We start from the raw sequence: 23,856 nt of genomic DNA, 5'->3' as shown, positions 1-23,856 counted from the left end.
ACCTCTGCATGCACTATACTGTTTATATGCAAAAGTCCCTTTGAAAATTACTCCCAAACAGTTTTAGCTAAAAGGTTGCAAAATTTGTCTCTGTTCAAAAATAACTTCTCTAATTCTTAATAAGTGGGCTAACACATTTTATTCTTGAGTTTATCAAGTGACCATGTGTGCATGTGCTAATTTGTCTGTTGATAGAAGAACAGACTGGGTGACTATTGAAAAAGAACTGTTGGAGTGACTTATTGGTTAGAACAATGGACTGAGAACCAGGGAAACCAGCATTTAGATCCTAATGTCTTCCATTGACACTCCTTGTGACCTTGTTCAAGTCAGTTTATCTCCCATTGCCTTGGGTACCCACTTAAATTGAAAGCTATTTGGGGCAGCAACTTACTGCTTCTAAGTTCTAAAAATGCCATAAACCTCCTTGTATATCATTTGGAAACGTGGGCTAAAAATCTATGGGTAGATTTTCAAAACGGACGCGCGATTTTATAACATACGCGCGCATGTTATAAAATTTCGGGTCTGCATGCGCAAGGGGGGGTAGAGTTATGCAAGTACATGAAGTGATGCATCAGGGCCTTCCCCAGTTCCCTCCCAGTTCGCTCCAATTAAGGAGCGGAGTGGGAGAGAACTTCCCAACCCCCTAGTTTAACCTCCCTTCCCTTATCCTGCCCTCCCTCATCCCTATCCTAAATACCCCTAATTTTATTTTACCTGTTGCTTCTGCCTCTGAGCAGGAGCAAGTTGCACGCGCTGGTATGCGATCCCCCGGCACAGCAGCAAATGGCTACTGTGCGGGGCCCCTCTAGCCCCGCCCCACTCCTTATTCTAGCCCTGGGACTTACACGTGTGGCCGGGCCCTTTGAAAATTGACCCGGCACGCGTAAGGCCCGGCCACATGCGTAAACCCCAGGCTCTTAAGCATGTAAGTTTTGAAAATCTGCCCTTAAATGTATTTATTTTTCCTGATATTTTGTATCAGGAACTTAATGAGTTGGTGTCATTAAATCTTATATTCAAATCTTCTTGGTCACTGTGGCATAAAGTACATAAACTGTATAAACTTAAGCCAGGGACATCTTTAGAAGCCCCACTGTAACAAAAATCTGAATTATGGATTGATATAAACAATCCTTTTATTGGAAACAATGGGAGAAGAAAGAGGCCATGTAAACCCTGGTGAATTGTCTTAAATCCACCCCCAAATCTCTTACCCTCAGCTAATTTGGTGTGAGACTATCCTAATAAATTTCCATTGTTTATCTCAAGGCCCCACTCTACACCAAATACAACAAAAGTAACCATCCTATTGAACACAAATAAGAATTCCCCCAGATTGATTGATAAAGTTTCCTAACATAAACAAAATATATTTCATAATAGCAGACAACATTTTATATATTTTCTCTCTTTTCTATACCGCCTATCATCAGTCTAGGCAGTTTTCAAATTTTACATACATAAAATGTTAAAATAAATAAAATACAATACCATCACTGGCCACAACAATTCGTAACAATATTCTCAGTGACTTCCAGTTTAAAATCAAACATATCCCTGAAAATTATAAGGTAATTTTTGGGTATTTTGTTCCTCTAAAATTGAGACTGCCTTTTAACTATGTGATCAGCTCTCTTTTTACTGTTAGTCTTTTCACTAGTGCTGGTATTACAGTAACTTTGTACTGCAGTTATGTACAGCTGGTTGCATGTAAGTGAATTGGTTAGTAAAGAAGTTATTTCAAGAATGAATAAGTTTTCAAAGTGAGTTCTGCCAGTAAACGTCTCCTAGTTGCTTATTCTTTTCCAAATCAATCAGCAGAAATCTTGCTATGATACCATACCAGCATTGTTCATACAAGATATTGAAAACTTTTCCCAGTTCAGCAAAGGTTGCATGCCATCTGATAGCTGGCGTTTCCGATTGTCCAGGATTTGAAACAGTTCACTTACAAAAGTTACACATTCAGCACTTTGTATGGCCAACAATTATTTTTTCAGTTTTTGCAATTTCAAATGTCCATCTGTGATGACTTGATGACCATTGAGGTATACCTCTGATAGTTTCCCAGTCTCTGGCTAATTAACAGATCGCTTGTGATTACTATCTAAACCAAATCTGCCTTAAAAAAATAGCCTTTTCCTCTTTGCTATCTCACAGAACAGAAAAGTAACAAGAAACATAAGATAATAGACAATAAAGGTGAAAGGTCAGCTGGCCAAAGGAAACCAGGACTTCTGCTAGAAGAAAGCAGAATTCAAAGAGAGAAATATGACAAAAGCAAGATTACATGATCTACCTAAAAGAAATTAACTACCAATGTCTATATAAAAAAGGAATATATAAAAATTAGGCCCTTATAGTCATATATGTTAAACAATTATTTATGCATGGAAGACTGAAGGCCTTCTCTAACATACAACTAAAATTTGTCTTAAGTGAAAGAAATGTATGCCATTGAGAACTGAGCTGCAGTCTTAGTGTTAGCCTGGAGAAATCCATTCATGAACAGTTATGGTTTTAGATAAGTTTATAAGAAACTGGGCTCTTTTAACTAATGCAATTTCAAAAAGATATTTCTTAATTTTAAAACATTGTGCCATTGCTAAAGTGAGTGATTTGGGAATTTCATTTGAGGTTAAACAATGACAAATCTTGAATATATGGGGAAGTTATTTGAGGCCTAGTGAGTCTAGGTTAATAATTTTTTAATTATGCACAGGTCTTATCTTATGCTGTACAGGATCTATAAGTTCGGTGAAGTGTTATCCAATTGGAGGGAATTTCAGGTGGAGGATAATTTATATACATATGCTTTGGTCCTGTCCATTGATCAAAAGATTTTAGAAAAAAAAATTACCTTGCATTTCATATGTCAGTGAAATTTAAATTTCTCAGGCTTCAGATTTAGCTTTATTGGACCTACTTCAAAAAAGCTGATTTAGGAGGAAGTATTTGAGGAAGTGGTGTTGGATAGCTATATTGTTGGCCCAAGAATAATTTTTTTTTTGTAAAATATTTGTATTAGCATTTCACAATTATATAACAAAATTGCAAAACTAACAGCATAACACATTATCACAGCCTAAACACACTAGTATAATATAATATAATAGCAGAAACCATATCGTAGAAATCCAACCCATCCATCCCAACCCTGTACCCCCTACTACATCAAAGACAAAGCAAGGGCCATATAGTACTGCTCCATTGAATCCATACAAGAAGTAAAGGAAACAGAAGGAAACTAAGAGGTTCATTTATCAAAATGCGATAAGGCGTTTTCGCATGCATTAAGGGCTTATCGCATGCGAAAAGCCCCGTTAACGCGTGCAATAGGTCCTTAACGCATGTGATAGCACCATATCGTTTGGTGCGATGCAAATTCAGAAAATAGGAGGAGTTAGGGGCGGAGAGTGGGCTGGGTTAACCTGTCTGCGAAGAGCTATCGCACAGCCATAACGCCGATTTTAACAACACCTCTTTGAATTGCGTTAGGCTGTGCGATAGCTGCCGTGACCATGCGGTAAGGTTTCATCACCCTTTGCGATGTCTCCCGTAAGGCCTATTTGAGGTGAATTGAAGGGCCCAGAGCCGTGTGTGTGTGTGTGTGTGTGTGTATATATATATATATATATATACATACACCTAGCTTGATGTTACCCAGATAGAGAGTCCAGCAAGCTAGGTTGAGAGAACATTGCCCAAATCTCAACTTGGAGTGAGTTTCCTCACTCCGAAGGCCATCAAATCTTCACAAGAGACCACTGTTATGTTCGTACATGTCACATAGAATGTCAAAGTGGCCCCTAACCCCATACACTCATACTTAAACCCCACCTCGAGTTATTAGGTGGGCCTACCATAGGGATACAAATACCTACCTAGGGGGATGATATTGTGGCCAGGCTCTCTCTCTCTCAAAAAATGGTCCACCCAGTGGTCATATGCAGGAAATACATCAGGTCTGACACCTATCGCAAATTCTGATAATGTTATCGCAATGTGCACTAACTTGGCGCTTTGCATAGGTAATTAGCACAAATTGCGATAAACTGAATTTTTGCATAAACCACACCCCTTTTGCAATCGCATGTGGTACTTACCGCATTTTGATAAATCCAGGCCTAAAATTGGAGAAAGTCTTTTTTTTTTTTTTTTCAATCCAATGAACAATTAAGCTATGGCATTTGTTGCCAGAGGATGTGGTCAAAACACCTAGCAAAGCTAGGAATAACAGGGATTTGGACAAGCTTCTGTAGGAAAAGTTCATGAACAATTATTAGCCAAGTGGACTTGGGGAAAGCCACAGCTTATCCCTGCGAGTGAGCAAAAAGAAATTGATCTCCTCTTTGAGATTTATCATGTACTTCCCTAAAGATCCAACGGGCTGATACAGTAAAAGTCGCGGGAGAGCGGGCGTACGCCCACTCTCCCGGCGTGCACACAGGCCACTCTCCTGTGCGCGCGATTCTGTATTCAAATGAGGGCCCGTGGCAAAAAGAGGCGCTAGGGACACTAGCGCATCCCTAGCGCCTCTTTTTGGACAGGAGCGGCGGCTGTCAGCGAGTGTGACAGCCGACGCTCAATTTTGCCGGCGTCGGTTCTCAAACCCGCTGACAGCCATGGGTTTGGAAACCGGACGCCGGCAAAATTGAGCGTCCAGTTTTCAACCCGCGGACAGATTTCAAAATTTTTTTTTTTAACTTTTTTTTAACTTTCGGGACCTCCGACTTAATATCACAATGATATTAAGTCGGAGGGTGCACAGGAAAGCAGTTTTTACTGCTTTTCTGTGCACTTTCCTGGTGCCCGGAGAAATTAACGCTTACCTTTGGGTAGGCGCTAATTTCTGAAAGTAAAATGTGCGGCTTGGCTGCACATTTTGCTTTCTGAATCGCGCAGGAATACCTAATAGGGCCATCAACATGCATTTGCATGTTGTGGGTGCTATTAGGTTGGGGGGAGGGGGGGTTGGACGCGCTATTACCCCTTACTGAATAAGGAGTAAAGCTAGCACGTCGAAAACGCGCGTCCAATACAGTACAGTGCGCTCCTGTGGAGCGCACTGTACTGTATCAGCCTGTATATTAGCCACTGTCGGATACAGGATGCTGGGCTCAAAGGACCTTTGGTCTGACCCAACTTGGTACTTATGTTCTTGCAAACAAATAACTAGCTGCTAGAGTTAAATATTGTGTTGCCAACTTCTCACAAAATTTCTACAGTTAAAAAAATTGTTGATCTTTATTATATTGTAAGCTATTTAAAATGTTTTAGTAATTTATAATTTTAGATATTTTGTATATTTTTATGGTGAGAGAAAAGACCTCAGGACTGGCAAAGTATCTGATAAACACAGAAGCTCATAAGCCAGTTGTTTCAGTCACTGGTCTTTTTATCTCTTTTTGGCAACACAATATTTAACTCTAGCAGCTAGTTGCATTTAAATTGAAAACTAGTTGTTCCCTAATTTGTTTATCTGTGATTGTACTTCTTATGTTCTTAACATCTATAGGAAAATTTAGCAACAGCAAATTTAGCAACAGCATTTGAAAAGATAAAATAAAGACAGTAGTAGACTTGTATAGTTTTTTGCACTGCTGAATATTTAAAATGGCCACTGGGTGGCACGATTACAGTTTTACATGTAGCCTAGTCTGACTGACTCATTGAGAATCTTCCCAACATACGGGCCGATACAGTACAGTGCGCTCTGGCCGAGCGCACTGTTAACCCGCGTTTGGACACGTGTTTGAGATGCGCTAGCTTTACCCCTTATTCAGTAAGGGGTAATAGCATGTCAAACGCACGGCCAACCCCCCCCCCCCCCCCCGAAACTAATAGCGCCCGCAACATGCAAATGCATGTTGATGGCCCTATTAGTTATTCCTGAGTGATTCAGTAAGTAAAATGTGCAGCCAAGCCAAGCCCAAAGGTAGGCGTTAATTTCTGCCGGCACCGGGAAAGTATACAGAAAAGCAGTAAAAACTGCTTTTCGGTACACCCTCCGACTTAATATCATGGCGATATTAAGTCAGAGGTCCCAAAAGTAAAAAAAAAATTTTTAATCAGTCCACGGCTCGCGGGTTGAAAACCGGACGCTCAATTTTGACGGCATCCGGTTTCCGAACCCATGGCTGTCAGCGGGTTTGAGAACCGACGCCGGCAAAACTGAGCGTCGGCTGTCAAACTCGCTGACAGCCACCACTCCTGTCAAAAAAAGAGGCGCTAGGGACGCGCTAGTGTCCCTAGCGCCTCTTTTTACCGCGGACCCTCATTTGAATTCTAAATCGTGCACACAGGAGAGTGGCCTGTGCGCGTGCCAGGAGAGCGGGCACTCTCCCGCGACTTTTACTGTATTGGCCCGATATTCTGCTATACAGTAAAAACTGTTCAGGATTTGGTAGAGGAAAACATGTATGAGTTAACGCTGAACTTCCTGCTTCAGTTTTCTTTTATGAAGCAACATTTGATTTACGGGATCTTGTCTGAGTGTGCAGCAAGCAGCACTGGAAAACTATATTTACCAGTCAGTGACCTTTGCACTGTCTAACTTGCTCTGCTGTAATAGTATACTGGGCATGCAAATGTCAGCTGTGCAAAAACATTTATAGGGCTCATTGGTGCTAGTGCTTGGTTAATTCTCATTATGCAAGGTACACTCTGCCAGTTGAGAAACCACTGATTTTAACAAACCTGTGAGCATTATTCACTTTTAAAAAAGATATTTTTCTCTTAAAAACAATACAAAGGTTCTATTTTCAATGTGAAGCTGATTTTTCTAGTATGCAAAATTGAAGCAACATGTGCAGTTATTAATTTCTCATTATACAACCTTCATTGAAGAGAAAGATAGTAGGATGCTGAGTGAGTCTAGGATAAATATAAGGAGGTTCATTTGCAATGTATATTGAGAAGATGTTGGTTTTTGTACATAACTAGATGGATTCCTTTATTATGAGGCAATATTGAGTAACTCTTCAACACTTCCCACTTTACACACTGGTAAAGTATGTACTCGAGGCATAATGTACTTCAGATTATTGTGATCATGTATTTTGACTATTTAAATTCAAGAAAATTAAGTTTAGTTGATTATAACAGAGATGTTAATTTTATTGGTGCTAATTAGAAACTTTAAAGGCATATACCACAATTAAACTGGTACATAAGGATTCAGTTTAAGAATAATCTCATCATACGGCCTTGTATTTCTTTGCCCAGTAGGTCCTCTGTTCATTGTGACAAAGCCACTTAACTTGCTAAAGGTGAAACAAATATTTAAATCTTGAGATTATCTACATTTTCCTTGTATAGCACAACAGCAAGTAGGAAAGGTTCTCCAGGGTGGGAAAAAGGATTAGGAACAACAATTCATTCTCTAGCTATAGACCAACAGGTCATTGCTGAAAGTGCTTTCTTTATTTCTTTCTATAGCTAAGCAATATATATTTCTGTGAAAAAAATACCACCATCTATTGACTTCTGAAGAGGCTACGTCATAAAGAACTGACACTACATTTCAGCCAGCTCCTGTATTTTTGTTTGCTTGGGAAGGGATATGATTACATCTTCTCATCTTTAATTAACATTTTGTGCAGCACTGTTCACCCCATCACCGGAGTATAGTTTTTCTGATATCCTATATTAGTTTAGATTGTAAACTCTCTCTGAGGCAGGACTAATTACTGTACCTGAATTTTTAACTTGTCCTTGAGCATGGGTTTGGAAAGACAAGTTATTCTGGTTAATTTCACACCTTGCCTCAGGCGCCAATCAGCGAGCAGTTCCAGGTTTAAATTACATTAAGCAGATCTTGAAAATGGGTCAAAGTGTCCAATATTGTAAAAAGGTATTGCTTATCTTTTACTATCATAAGTCTAAAAATGAATCCAGTGTGTTTCAATAAGTAATTAACACATCACCATCATTGTCAGAACTGCGATTTAGAAATTGGTCTCTGTCATAGTTTTAAATGTTAGGGAGGTATTCATGTTTTCCAGCTACGATCAAAAGTATGTAAAAAGACATTTAAGGGAAATGTAAAGGGTTTCTTATTTAAAAAGTAAATGCTACAACTTTTTGGTTCCACCTGTTCCCTCAAGATCATCTTCTCAGAAGCCCTCTAAGGCAATGCCCCTACTACCCCTAACTAATCAAGCTAGATATTTCACTTGGATGCAGCTCCATCACTGCTCTCTACATTAATGGTGGGGGTGGAAGGGGAATAGAACAAAGAGCTAAGAGAAACAGATAAGTATGAGAGAAAAAATGTGTGAAGCTTGCTGGGCAGACTGGATGGGCCATTCGGTCTTCTTCTGCCGTCATTTCTATGTTTCTATGATTTAAGTTGCAATGCTAAAGCCTAGAATGCTTGCTCTTCGGAGTGGTTAGTGAGGCAGGCAATGAACCAGGCCACCAGGGTTCAAGTCCCATTATGGCTCCTTGTGACCTTGGGCAAGTCACTTTACCCTCCTCTAGGGATAGGGAAATATCATTCAGTACCTGAATGTAATCCATTTTGAAGTGCTGAAAAAAGTGCAAAAAGCATGTAGACAGATGAACTCAGGACCAGTGGGTTTATGCTCCCCTGCCAGCAGATGGAGACGAGGCCCTGCAGTGACCTGCCCAGTAGATGGTGGGTGGACATGTATCTTTCCTGTGATGATAGCTAAAGGTCCCTCTCCCAGTTGAGCATTCCTGAGGTGATTTGCATGGTCTCTCAGAGGTGTGCCTTGGTCCAGTAGCTGGGTTTCCAAGCATGGCCTTAGCTGCTAGTTCAGCTGAAAGGCAGCAGATGCAGGAAGCCAAGCATGGTGGTGTCGGCAGATGCCCTTCTCCCCCTGCAACCAGAGACAGGTAAGGTTTAAAAAAAAAAAAAAAAAAAGAAAGTTTATATCTTAAATCAGAGACAGAAGGGTTTCAGGACTTTCTCCGTGCACAGCATGCTGTACTGATGTTCGTTCCTGCTAGTATTGGGGTTGGGGAAGTAGGCAACCTGTAAAACAAGAAAATGCTGCCGCTTTGAGTGAGTTCAGGGCTAACCGCTTTTCTAGGCCATCCTGCAGAAACTGCAAGATTTCCCCTGTTTTTGCTGCCTCTGGAGAAACTTTCCTACTTGTGCACCACTCTTCTAAAACCTTCCAGACACTACCATATGCTCGGATGGTAGAATGCCTTCTAGACCTTAACAAGGTGGCTACTGCCTTGGAATAGTCTTTATCTACCCTGTTCCTCTCAAGAGCCAGGCTGTAAGATAATAATGATCTGACCTCCCACTTTACTGGGCCCTGCCTGAGCAGGCTCTCGGCTTTCCCTAGTTTTAGTGGCGCGTCTCTATTCAGCCTCACTAGATCCGCATACCATGACCTTCTGGGACAATCTGGGGCTACCAGAATGATCCGCACCCCCACCCAGGTTCTGCCACTCTCTTCAGTATCCTTGCTATCAAGGGCTGTGGCGGGAAAATGTACAGCATCTGGTCTACCGGCCACGATTAGACTAGGGCATCTATTCATTTTGAGCCCTGTTCCTGGTACCTGCTGAAAAAACGTTTTGTCTTGGCATTCCTTCTGGCTGCCATCAAGTCCCATTCTGGCTTTTCCCACCTCCCATTCTTGTGAATGCTTCCGCTAGTTCCCATTCTCCTTTGTCTAGCATGTGCCTGCTGAGGTAGTCCGCCTGAAATTTCTCCTTTCTTGCTATGAAATTGGCTGTCAACGCCATCAGGTTCATTTCCACCCAGTTCATTCGTTGCTCTGCCTCTTCCTCTAACTGCCAACTCTACATACCTCCCTGCCTATTTATATAGGACACTGCTGTGGTTGACGCTGAGACTTAAGTGCCAAGTGCTTAAGTGACTTAAGAGACTGAATGCCAGCCTTACTGCTCTCAGCTCCAACAGGTTCATTGAGGCCGCCCTCCCTATCTGACCATTTGCCTTGCATCACTTGTCCTTTGCAGTGTGCCCCCCAGACTAACCTGCTGGTTTCTGTTGTTAACATCATCCACTCTAGTGGAACTGGGCTGACAGCTGCTAATAAGTTGCCTTCTACTAGCCACCAACGTAGGCTGGCCTTGGAGATCAGCCTGAGCTTTTCCCTATATTTCTGCATACTGGGATTCCATCATGACAGCAATGCTCTCTGTAGCGGGCACATATAAGCTTTCGCCCATGGGACCACCTCTATGGTTGCTGTGATTGACCCCAACACCTGCAAGTATTCCCTTACTGTGGGCTTCCTGGCTGCTGAAAGATTCCTCACCTGGTATCTTAGCTTGTCTACCCTTTCCTGTGTCAAAAACATCTTTGCCTGCTCAGTGTCAAACAGGGCCCCCAGGTAAACTGCTCTTTGAAATGAGCCCAAGAGCAATTTAGAGCCACTACCCATCCTAACTCCTTGAGGAGCACCCTCACTTTCCTTGTGAAGCTCCTGCTTTCCTCCTCTGACCAGCCAGTCATCTAGATATAGGTACACTGAACTCCCTTCTCTCCTTAGTGCTGCTGCCACTACTACTACCATTACCTTGGTGAAGGTCCTCGGTGCTGTGGCCAAACAGCAGTGCTTTATACTGATAACGGTTCCCTAACATTGCAAACCTCAAACACCTCCAATGCATTTCTCTGTTGTGGATATGTAAATCTGCCTCTGCTAGGTCTAGAGCAGTCAGGAATTCTCCCTTCCTGATTGCCCCAATGACCAACCTCAATGTTTCCATTCTTAACCCTCTCACTTTTAGGGTTCTGTTCATTCTTTTCAAATGTAGCATTGGACAAAATGTTCCCTCTTTTTTAGGAACTACAAAATACGGGGACTAACACTGTCCCCCTCTCGGAGGCTGGTACTGGGACAATCGCTTCTAGTGCCACCAATTTGTCTAAGGTTTTTCTGATTACCTTGCCTTTCTCCTAAGACCTGCAGGGAGACATCAGAAAAAATTCTGATACTGGGGTAACCAATGCCAAGGCCTATCTTCTGGGAGTCTCTGTAGCTTTGTATCCACCATGCTCTTCATTAAGGTGTCTAACTCCTTCCAAAGAGATGTTAAGCCCTGATTTCGAGGGCACATCTGCCTCCCAGTGCCTGAGCCACACGAACCTCCTTGCCACTAACACAGATGCCATCTGCTTGGTCAAAGCCCTCATTAAATCATAAAATGCATCCACCAGGAAGGCCGTCCTGATTCTGTTTTGGCCATATCTCCTCCTTGTTCTACACTGCGTGCGTTTTCGGCCCCTGTCGGCCATGTGCCTTGCTGGAGGGGGAGAACTTGCTTCTGTTCCTCCGTCTAAACGCCAATCGCTTCCTATAAGCGTGCGTCTCCCCCTCCTGGTACTGCCCCATGCAGACTGATGCTTGCTGAGGACTCACCCGGGAGATACTCTGCTGTCCTCGTCCCTTTTTTTTTTTTTTGGAAGGTGAGTGTTCCCCAGAGTCCTGGCCTACCTTACGTTCTGTCCCTGTTTCTCTTTTTTTTTATTTTTTATTTTTTTACATTTTTTAATAGTTCCCAGCTATCTCAGCATGCACCACCACCTAACTGGAGGCAGAGAACTACCGAGGAAGAAACACCCAGCTATCCCAGGATACAAATAGTGAGTGATGTAAGCAGAAAAGAAATGTGGAAAAATTCTCTGCCACTACCTACTGGCAAGCAAGGGCATCCCGCAGGTATGGACTGGTCTTCAGGACAAAAGGGAATTATAGATAGATAGTTATAAATATATATATTTTTTCAGAAATCATATCATAGTCTGATGAATGTGTCATCTTATTTTTTAGATTGCCTACCAAAAGAAAATACATGAAATGTATAAATTTTAAAAAATCCCATACCGCATTGGCTGAAAGTAGTCTCTGAAGCTTGTCTGGTTGCTCCTTCTCCCGTTGCGTCAGGTACGCAGTTTGGACAGGCATTTATTATAGCTCAATTCTAAAACTGCTGTAAGCTGCCTTGAGCATTATTTGGAACAACATACTAACTAAAACCTGGAATTTACTATTAGCACTATACCTCCTACTGGGAAAATGAACAAGCTGGAGTACACAAACTACATAATGGCAGAATATGTTATGTTTGACACACACAAAAAAAATCCCTAACCACAAATTGGAAATAGGCACATAAAAACCGAATTCTCTTCCTTCCAGCCCCATCCACCTCCCCTCCCATTTCTTGCAGGACAGGAGGGAAGGGGGAAATAACAAGAATGGAGGGGCCTGAGTAGAGAGCAGCATGGCTTTTCCTCGCTCTGCTCTATGTGCTGCAGAAGGCTCGCCCCCTCCTCTCCTGTTTCCTGCACACTGCCTGAGAGGGGAGGGGTTGAAGCAGGAAGCAGAGGGCTGTTCCCTGCTGCCTGAGATTTGGGGTAATGGCCAATAAAGTCATTGGGGCAGAGCCTTATGTACTTCTGCATACATTCCAGAGCTAGGTGATTGCCTGCCTAATCCAAGGGCCAGCTCAGACAACTACATCTACAGTATACAAAAAATAGTTTTGTAGGTTCAATAAAAGATATTACAACCCTTAAGAATTGTGCTGTAAATGAGAGAGAATGTTCAGAAAAATTCCAAGCAAATGACTGTAACATAGGGTATTAATCCCCAGAAATATCGTGTTACATTATTGGATTGTTTGTATCCACTGTTTCTTTCCCCCAAAACATCCTAGAATAAAAAACCTTAAAATAATTCTTCAAACCCTGTTTTTAAACTGTATAATACCTTGTCCAGATGGGACACTTGCTATTTACTATCCATTGATATTCTATTTGATCAAAGCTCACAAGCATACTACAGCAGAGGTATTCACTGACAGCAAATGTCAATAGGGATTATTGCTTAACTAAAGATGGTAGCATACAAGCAGGAAGAACGTTATATCTCTCTAACATCTTAGTAAATGTGGTTTATTAAATTTGTGAATGAAAAAGAAAATATATTAGTAAGATTTTGGCACATTATTGATAAATGAGTTATGCTATTGAAGTCTATGATAAGGAATGATATTGAAAAGAGGTTGTTTGCCTTTATTATAAGAATATTTGATAAGCGGAGAGGTATACATTATGCGGTGCAAGATGATTAAACAACACAAAAATCCTAAATGGGCCATCACCTATGAGGTCATGTGATGCAGTTCATCAATGCCCCATGAGGGAAAGGCTAAAGAGGTTAGGGCTCTACAGCTTGGAGAAGAGACAGCTGAGGGGGAGATAGGATAGAGGTCTATAAAATAATTAGCGGAGTGGCACAGGAAAATGCAAATCTGTTGTTTACTTTTTCAAAAAGTTCAAAGACTAAGGGACATTAAATGAAGTTACTAGACAAGTAGGAGAAAAAATGCATAAACTCTGGAATTCATTACTGGAAGATGTGATTGAAAACTGTTGGTGTAGCTGAGTTTAAAAAAGGATTGGACAAGTTCCTGGAAGAAAAGTCCATAAACCATTATTATGGTGGGCTTTGGGAAATCCACTGCTTATCCCTAGAATAAGCAGCATGGAATCTATTGACCTTTTGGGATCCTGTCAGGTTCTTGTGACCTGGGTTGGCCAGGATACTGGGCTTGATGGACCTTTCGTCTGACCCAGTATGGCAAATCTTAGGTTCTATAAAGGGTAAGAACATTACTCCACTGTTGAAAATCTGAGCTTCCCCAAAATATTGTCTCTCTCTCTCTCTTGGGAGCCCTACTTCTCAAATTGAGAACCATAGCTTCAGAAATATATCCATAAAACTGGATTAAGCATTTGGGCCTAGACCATGACCAAACTAGCTGGTGGTCCTTGTAGTCAACAGGTAAAGAACTTTGGTCTTTCTGAACAATGTGGAAGAGTTCTTGGATGAAGGGAAGATATGATTAGATGTAATATTAAATAAACAGCTATAAAGTTGGACCCACCAACCAGTATATTAACTTACATTGGGAAATAGGGAGAATTGTCCTGTTCTACAGCTAGTTACTAGGATAACAATTTTATTTGTGAATTTGGGTAATAGTTAAAAGATGATCTACTCATAGATGTTTGCCAACATTGCAGCTGTGAGTGGGTCATGCACCCCATCAAATGCTTGCCACCTCCGCTATCTGCTCTCAGCTTGTGACTTGCCCCAGCAGGTCCCATGGAGGGGGCACACTCTCTTTCTCCTTCCCTTCTTTATTATACAGTTGCTTTCAGGAACCCGCTCTTCTCCTGAAAGGCTTCTTCCCTGTTCTCTCTCTGGAATCAGAAAATTATCACTATTAGAGGGGTGAGTGAGTGCACTAGGCATCTAAAACCAGCCACTCAATGCTGCTCACCCAAAGGGGCGCCTATTGATCTTGGCATGCCAGCCTTAAAGAGGGGTCGGTCGGCATAGCCTAGGATACTGAATGTGAGCCCCTGCCCCACATCTGTTTCAGGTGAAAAGTAATGGAAAGAAAGGATCAAGACGCACACACTGCTCCGACCAAGGCGAAAAATGAATTCCATGCCTAAAGCAAAAAAAAACAAAAACCAATCCCAGAGCCGGAGGGAGAGCTCATCTTCACCTTTGTACGCCCGTGGCTCGGGGCTGGCAGGAGGCGGGGAGGCCTGGCTCCGAGCCCGGCTCCCTCGGAGGTGGGGCGGGGAGATGGGAGCAGCTTTGAGCGGGCGGCTCCTCCCCTCCCCGGCTGAGCCCGAGAGCCGGCGTCCCCGCCTCGCAGTCCCGGCCCAGCTTCCGCACCGCTCGCTGCCGCCGCCTCCTCCTCCTTCGGCCATGGCCGCCATCCGCATCGTCAAAACGCAGCCCTACGGCGACCAGAAGCCGGGCACCAGCGGCCTGCGGAAGCGGGTCAGCGTCTTCCAGAGCTGCGCCCACTACGCGGAGAACTTCATCCAGAGCATCCTGTCCACCATCGAGCCGCCCGCGCGGCAGGACGCCGTCCTGGTGGTGGGGGGCGACGGCCGGTTCTACATGAAGGAGGCCATCCAGCTCATCGTCCAGATCGCCGCCGCCAACGGGGTAGGTTCAGGTGCAGCCCCCGCCCGCCCGCGTGGGCCTGGCAGTGCCGCAGATCCCTCCCTCGTGCCCGCGCCGGGGTTGCGGGCTCCGCCGCCGCCGTCCCGGTGGGGGGGCTTTGCAGTCGGCGGCGAGATGATCTTGCAGTCTCCTTGTGCAGGGGGGGGGGCGGCACCGGACCGCTTCTGCCCTTTGACATTTAAGTTGACCTTGCAGGCATGCGGGATACAGTTTCCACTTAGCAATGCGTGTCGCCAGGCTTAATGCCTTTTTTGTAAAGGTTACTTTCTGTTTCTTGGTTCAAGGCCAGGTGAGGATAAAACGTCAACTCGGGTTTAAAACAAAATTGCAAAGGGGTTTCTTTTATGCAAATTACATTTTTTTCCTATGAAAACCAAAATTCCCTGAAAGGTGCATTTATTCTTGCAGATGCCACTTTTAGCTTAGTGAGTTTTAGTTTCTTAGTAAAATGACATTAGTTTTGTTGTGATAGATTTGTGCAAAGGATGAGGGCATTACAATAATCTGGCAAGGCAATTAGTGCGTGCCACATTGGGCATCTGAAGTGCAGTCCCTTTAACTGTCCGGCCCTAGTTACCATGACAACCAGGGGATGTGGGGAAGGGAGGAAGTGCCTCTGTCCTCACCATGGCAGCCAATAGCACTTTGAGCAATATCTTAGTTAACTTTGTCTCTTGAGGCATGTACTTTACACAACTGCTTACATTAATCTGTACATGCACTTATTTATATTTACACTAGCTGCTATTTAAATCCAAGCATACTGGAAGAATGGCTGCACTTTTATTCTTGGTAGTAGCCCTCCCCAAATGAGATCATGTTGGTAATGTGTGAGCTTATCCTTTGGATTCTTAACAAAACTCTGTAGCCTCAAGGAATTATGATTCCTAGAGTGCCTGAATGTAATCCACTGGGAGGTGCCTGAAAAGCAGAATATAAAAAGGCCATGAAATTGCAAATGGAGTAGTACAGGGTTGGCCAACTCCAGTCCTCGAGAGCCACAAGCAGGACTGATTTTCAGGATATCCACGATGAATATGCATGAAATTGATTAGCATGCACTGCCTCCATCGTATGTAAGTATATTCATCGTGGATATCCTGAAAACCAATCCTACTTGTGGCTCTCGAGGACTGGAGTTGGCTACCCCTGGAGTAGTACAGTTAGTCACATATGGTCAGCTCACTGTAATTTCAGAGCCATGCAGTCTCTTTACCCTTCTAAATAGCAAAACTGTTCTAGAAAACAAAAAAATTAGTGTTGAAATAGTAATATACTGTGGGTGTTGTAGTGAGATTTCACCCACATCCCGCTGTTTATCCCTTGGTTTGTCATCTTAGGCTCCTTCAGTCTCAATAGGCCATAGACGTGTGTCAGAAGGCGTTTGACAAAGTTCCTCATGAGAGGCTTCTAGGAAAAGTAAAAAGTCATGGGATAGGTGGCGATGTCCTTTCGTGGATTGCAAACTGGCTAAAAGACAGGAAACAGAGAGTAGGATTAAATGGGCAATTTTCTTAGTGGAAGGGAGTGGACAGTGGAGTGCCTCAGGGATCTGTATTGGGACCCTTACTGTTCAATATATTTATAAATGATCTGGAAAGAAATACGACGAGTAAGATAATCAAATTTGCAGATGACACAAAATTGTGCAGAGTAGTTAAATCACAAGCAGATTGTGATAAATTGCAGGAAGACCTTGTGAGACTGGAAAATTGGGCATCCAAATGGCAGATGAAATTTGATGTGGATAAGTGCAAGGTGATGCATATAGGGAAAAATAACCCATGCTATAATTACACGATGTTGGGTTCCATATTAGGTGCTACAACCCAAGAAAGAGATATAGGTGTCATAGTGGATAACACATTGAAATCGTCGGTTCAGTGTGCTGCGGCAGTCAAAAAAGCAAACAGAATGTTGGGAATTATTAGAAAAGGAATGATGAATAAAACGGAAAATGTCATAATGCCTCTGTATCGCTCCATGGTGAGACCGCACCTTGAATACTGTGTACAATTCTGGTCGCCGCATCTCAAAAAAGATATAATTGTGATGGAGAAGGTACAGAGAAGGGCTACCAAAATGATAAGGGGAATGGAACAACTCCCCTATGAGGAAAGACTAAAGAGGTTAGGACTTTTCAGCTTGGAGAAGAGACGACTGAGGGGGGATATGATAGAGGTGTTTAAAATCATGAGAGGTCTAGAACGGGTAGATGTGAATCGGTTATTTACTCTTTCGGATAGTAGAAGGACTAGGGGACACTCCATGAAGTTAGCATGGGGCACATTTAAAACTAATCGGAGAAAGTTCTTTTTTACTCAACGCACAATTAAACTCTGGAATTTGTTGCCAGAGAATGTGGTTCGTGCAGTTAGTATAGCTGTGTTTAAAAAAGGATTGGATAAGTTCTTGGAGGAGAAGTCCATTACCTGCTATTAAGTTCACTTAGAGAATAGCCACTGCCATTAGCAGTGGTTACATGGAATAGACTTAGTTTTTGGGTACTTGCCAGGTTCTTATGGCCTGGATTGGCCACTGTTGGAAACAGGATGCTGGGCTTGATGGACCCTTGGTCTGACCCAGTATGGCATTTTCTTATGTTCTTATGTCCTTCATGTGCTTATCAGCTTCTAAGAAGGCAGCTCCTGGCCTCTATAGCTATAGAGACCCACATGCAAGTGGCTCATGATTACAACAGAAAATGGACACAATTATGTTTGAGCTTTGGAGTTTCTTCCTGCAAACTCTCTTGTCCTCCTGTTCATCCATCTTTCTTTATTTTTGAAGGCCTTTGTGGAGTTCATATTTCAAGTGACAAGGGTCTTGGGCAGATGTTTCCTAGGTGTTAATGTTAAGGACCTTAAGGTCACTAGTGCACACCCTTGTATTGCAGGTGTGGACGGTCAATTGGCTTCTTATAGGATGACTCTGGGAATTCTGCCATTGTGCATATGACAGCTGTGCCCAAGTCAGCATCTGATTAAGCAGGGTGAAGATATTGGAAATTTGAGCTTGGACTTTTATCCTCTCAGAAGATGTTCAGGATATGCCATAGGCTTGTGGAAACTGTTCAGCCTCTTCTCTTGGTGTGAGGACAGTGTCCATGCCTTGCTGCCATAGAGTAGAGGACAGTACTAACAACATAGACTGTGTAGACACTGAATTTGGTGTGTTCCATAAGTCTGCTGTTCTTCCAGACTTTTTGTAAGGAACGACAAAGTCGTGACAGGTTTTCCAAAGCATAAATTTAACTCTGCTCCTAGTGAAAGGTTGCAGTGGATCCCTTGGTGTATACAACATAGCAATATACACACCTAATTAGTCATAGAATCTACCATAAATACCAGTCAATCAACTGTGAATTCCAGCAAGCTATAATTGAGGTCCTTTAGTTCTCTGGAGGAACCTGAGGGTAAACTCTGCAGCAAGATACATTCAATTTTGCTGCCATAATTTTAACTTTCTGCAGCATATCTGCAATGAAAAGTATGCCCATATGTTGACATTTCAGTTAGAAATTATTGCATATGAAAGAGGTATGTTTCTTTTACTAATTAAGATTTAAAATATGGACTTAATTTTAAATTCTTTTCTCCCTTCTACTTTTTTAAAAGCATGTAAGTACATTGATATTCTCCGCTTCAGGTTTTATCATTGATTTATCATAAATTATTTTTGCATGCATGAAAGCTGTATCTAGAAATAGCATGTGATGGTCAGGAATAGATGCTGAAATTGAACATGCTTGGAAGAAATACAGTACAGTGTCAAAACTTTTACATAATGCTCCACCAAGTGCAGCTTTACATTCAGGAGACAGAGATGATGAAACCGTGGTGACAGGTCAAGGCTACGCATCAGTTTCACAAGACCACAGCAAAAGCAAATATTCCTTTTTGTCAACTTTTTCTGCAAGTGGCTAGAAATTATCCAGTTCAAGGTGCTGACTGCAAATTATACTTGGATTCTCACATGGTTGTTATCCTGTCGGATAATGGAACTATGCTGATTTCTGATGAATTTGTGAAATGTAATCTGATTTGTCATACCACCACGTCACCTTGCATTATAGGAGCCAACTTTCCAAAATGATTGGGGACCCAAAACTGAACACAAATTACTTTCCTGTCCCAGTCCTGAATGCCCTTTTTCACCCTCCTTCAATGCCAGTCCCCTTTCTTAAATCTCTCAGCTTATGTCTTACCCCATAACCATTGCCTGCTTGTCTCTTCCAGCCCCTTTCTTGCATTCCTTATCCATAGTTCCTCTCAGACCCCAAGCTGCCCCACCCCCCTCCTCCATGGCAAACTGGAAGCAGGAAGAGGAGGGGGCGGGGCAGTGCCACAGGCCATGTCCTCTGCTTTAGGAAGTTGTAGTTACACATTGAACCACCAGGGACACTGTAGTGCTGCATGGTTCAAAAAAACATAAAATTTAAGCATTGAGTGGCAAAGGAAGAGGATGCAGGTGAGGTGTCACTGTTCTATTCGTCATATCAGCTTTGATTGGCAGTGGCAGTGGGTGAGCGAGGCATTAGAGAATTGGGGGGGATAGGAGGAAATGAGGCTGACCCCCTCTTATTTTTGGGCATGCTCAAGTATGCAGAGAGCTGGTGCCTGTACCTTGCATCAAATGGTTAAGTTGATGAAAGTTACAGATGAGCAAAAATTCAGAGAACGTCATCAAAGAAGGGTGGTTGATCTAACTTGCTTCTTTCTTAAATGCACTACATATTATCTCGTGAACTGCAGTGAGAAGTCCTGCAGAAATATTCATGGCCCACTCTGAATAGAGGAGTAGCAGGCTGAGAACCAGGGAGGCCAGGGTCGCTGCTTGTGACCTTGGGCAAGTCACTTCCCTCTCCATTGCCTCTGTGGGGCAGGGAAAGAACTCTAGTACCTGAACTGTAAACTGCTTTGAAGTGGCTAACCTGTCACATAGGGCAGAATAAAAAAAAAAGACATGCTTAGATCAGGCTGGGCTGTAGATCTTTAACCCATTATGCCCCAGTGCCCTATTTAGAGGATAGCGTCTTAAAAAATGTGGGACAGAATGAGTTAAGAGAAGCAAGATTGTACAATTGAGATGCAGTCATCCCAAGTGCCACAAATGTTTGAAAGAATAATTTAGTCTTCTTGCAGACCCACAGCTGTAGACCAAAGCTGGCCCTTGCTATCTGCAAGAATACCCAATGGACTGATTTGACATTATTGCATTGATAGACTATGGGACCATGAGCGAGAGACCATCGGAGAAAGCTATGATTTCCTTCTTTGCACAGATTACTTCACCAATCCTTGTAGATGCACCACCACTTGTTTCAGAATCATGGAACCAGCATTGAGCCGCATGCACAAAAAAAACAGCAATGCTGTCACTACCGATACCAGTCATTGCACAGCTGCCCAAATGTATCGCAAGACTACAGTGTATTTCACTTTTTCCCCAATGCCTAAATGACTGTGAGGATGAGACAGTAATATTTAGTTGGATTTATTACCCGCCTTTTTGACTAAGAAATTCACCCAAGGCGGGTACAACATATCAAGATAGCAATATACAGTTCAATGTGTTAGAATGGACCGTACAGTCAGAGACTAGTAGATGTAGCATAACAATTTTAGTTGGAGGCAGGTGGACAGAAAGGATTGAAACTTAAAATAAATAAGCAATAAGGACTAAACGACACAAACAAACAGCATCTCAGCAGAGCAACAGATTGTGGCAGCAGGTTCAGGCTGCCAGGAGGTTAGTTTACTTTTGAAACAGTTTAATTCTAATGCTTGCAGAAGAACAGGTTTCAACTACTTATAAGGGTGGGTGGTAGTTGTGGGTTTGTCATTTAAAAGTCTGGCAGAAGAGTCAAGTTTTTACTGCTTCCTGAAGTAGGAGTAGTCGTACATTGGGCAGAGTTTTTCTGGGAGAGAGTTCCATAGGGCAGGTGCTGCTCCCAAGAAAGATCATAGACCGATATCCATTTCGATTTCTTTTGTCGACGGAATCATTATGTCAGGTTGCAGAAATTCAAGGGAGTGGGTGAAATAACGATGTACACTAATTGAGAGAGGGATCTTGAGGTGATCCTGTCTGGTGATCTCAAGGTAGTGAAAGTGTGATAAATCAGTAGCCAGAGGGCTGGTTAGGTGCATAGAGAGATGATGCATAACCAGTAGAAAGAGGAATGTGATAATTCCTCCCTACGGGTTTTTAAAGAGACCTCCCAAGGAATATTTTATCCAGTTCGGGAGGCCATACCTCCAAATGGATGTAGATAAGAGGAGGCGGTCCAGAGAGAAGCTATCAAAATGGTGCAGAGTCTACATCAAGTGCTCTGTAAGATGAGCCTTAAGGACCTAAAGATGTATACCAGTGTATGGTAGAGAAATTCAGATAATTCAAAAGTATTAATGCACAAACCTTTTCCAGAGGAAAGAATGCTTAATGTATGATGGTGTGGAGAGGAGAGTAGGTGGGGGTCATCTTGGCCAAGATGGTTGCCTGTGGTCATGTGTCCATGCATTTGATCAGATTGCCTTGAAACAAACAACATCCTATCACCAACCCAATTTGGATTCAGAAAGACACGATATTAAGAGGATTCGACAAAGGAAACAAATACCTACTCATACTCCTTGACCTCTTAGCTGCCTTCGACACAGTAAACCACAATATACTCCTAGAACGGCTGAATGAAATTGGCTTAACTGACACTACCTTACAATGGTTCTCATCCTATCTATCCGACAGAACCTACCAAGTATCAATTTAACAACAACCCATCCAAAAAAATTAGCCTCAACACTGGAGTTCCCCAAGGCATAGCGCTATCGGCCACTCTATTCAACATATACCTTCTTCCTATATGCCAACTACTAAAAGATAGTGGAATCACCCACTTCCTCTACGCTGACGACATTCAACTTCTAATTCCCATCCAAAACTCAATTGAAGAAACTTTCAAAGAAACATCTGCTCTACTTGTCTCAATTAAATATCTTCTATCATCCCTGAAACTCATAATCAACATCAACAAAACTGAAATAATCCTCATGGATAGAAAACCCAATCCAACACCACCACTCCAACTCACAATTGGCAATCAAATGAACCCAATACTCCCTGTCACTCACACCAGAAACCTAGGAATAATTATTGACAAGGAACTTTCATATAAGAACCATATATCAAACAAAATCAAAGAAGGATATCACAAACTAAGATGTCTGAAACCATTTCTTAACCCTTATGACTTCAGAACTGTACTACAGCTACTCATATTCTCAACCATCGACTACTGCAACTCCCTACTGATCGGAATATCATACTCCAACATCAAGCCTCTCCAAATTCTGCAAAACTCGGCAGCCAGAATTCTGACTGGAACAAAAAGGAATGACCACATAACGCTATTACTGATTTCACTACACTGGCTTCCAATCAAATCCCGAATTGAACACAAATCCATGACCATCATTCACAAACTACTACACAATGAACATCAAGGTCAAACTGGTTTAAACATAACCCCCCAGAATCCCTAAAGAAACTTACGTTCAAACAACACAGACCGCTTAACCTTCCCCCCCATCAGAGATGTTCATTTGACAACAACCAGGGAAAGAACATTTTCCATCGCCTGCCCTAAATATGGAACTCCCTCCCAAAAGATTTGAGAACACAATCTAACCTTAAAACATTCAAAAAGGATCTAAAAACGTGGCTGTTTTACAAAGTCTACATTGACAATCCAGTATCTCAACATCCAAACACCCAACAGAATTACCAACTGAAACCACGCAAAAACAAGTAATCAACCAGCACCAAGCAAACCCTTCTCATTCAAAAATGATTTTATTTCGGACTATTAAAAAAACCTTAACTTTATGTTTATAATATGTATCCTGTACCACCCTTAATTCACATATGTTAAGAGAATATCTTTTGAATCTTGTAAACCGTTGTGATGGCTTTACCAAATGACAGTATATAAAACTCAACAAATAAATAAATAAATTGCTAGATGCTTTCACACACTGGATGTAAAGGTTGGTGTGAGGCCTTGTGCTGCAGCATAGTTGACGCAAACTCATAGGTGAACCTATGAGGCCTATGCAAGCAGCTGGTGAATGCGCCCTGTAGCAGGACAGACTGGAGCTTCACCTATACCATCCGCCTCCCCCACAGGTTGAATCTTTGGGTTCTGGCAGCCAGCAGGTCTTAGGCAGGTCCCTAGGGCAGAGACAAGAGCAAGAGTCTAATAGCACACCAGGGTCAGGTCAGGTAGTGGGCAGATGGAGTCAGAGACAGACCTGGTCGGGTCCAGGCAGAAGGTTAGGTATAGATGGCAGGCAAAACGTCAGGCCCAGGCAGCAGGTAAAATGTGGTTAGGTCCAGGCAGAAGGTCAAGATCCGGAAAGTCAAGCCAAGGGAGGACGAAGATACACTGAAGACACTGAATGAGATGAGCAAGACAAAGCTGGATGAGGGGGCTGGATGAAGGAAACAGGCGAAGATCAAGAGAGCAGAACAAGGCAAGGCCAGCACTAGATGAGGCAAGGCAGGAGAAGGCAAGTTAAAGACGCAGGAACACGGGAATGTTGGCAACACGCACTGCAAAGCAGGAGACCCGTTGCTGAGGCTAGGAACTGCTGTTGGGCCTTAGCTTAAATAGTTCAAGAAGCTGGCGTCATCTGGAGGCATCGCTCAAGGGTTCATGCCACTGCACGTGTATCATGTGCGCCGGGTCACAATGGCATGGTAGCGTGGGATGCCGGGTTCAGTGGCATTTCTGCCACACTGAGGCCAAGCCACGTTGTGGTCTATAGGAGAGACAAGG

General features: G+C 42.8%; 1 protein-coding gene across 1 annotated transcript in view; it reads left to right on the top strand.

Annotated features, from left to right (window-relative positions):
* Window positions 1–14,459: 14,459 nt before the first annotated feature.
* The window catches only part of PGM1 (phosphoglucomutase 1), a 47,433-nt gene continuing 38,036 nt past the window's right edge, over window positions 14,460–23,856 (top strand). Inside the window, exon 1 of the mRNA XM_029618918.1 lies at window positions 14,460–14,999. Within this exon, the coding sequence (XP_029474778.1) occupies window positions 14,475–14,999 (525 nt within the window). The 5' untranslated portion in view covers window positions 14,460–14,474. The remainder of the gene's footprint in view (window positions 15,000–23,856) is intronic.

The sequence above is a fragment of the Rhinatrema bivittatum genome, chromosome 10, assembly GCF_901001135.1.
Source record: "Rhinatrema bivittatum chromosome 10, aRhiBiv1.1, whole genome shotgun sequence".
In the NCBI taxonomy this organism is placed as follows: domain Eukaryota; kingdom Metazoa; phylum Chordata; class Amphibia; order Gymnophiona; family Rhinatrematidae; genus Rhinatrema; species Rhinatrema bivittatum.
This window is presented reverse-complemented; position numbering and strand designations above follow the sequence as displayed.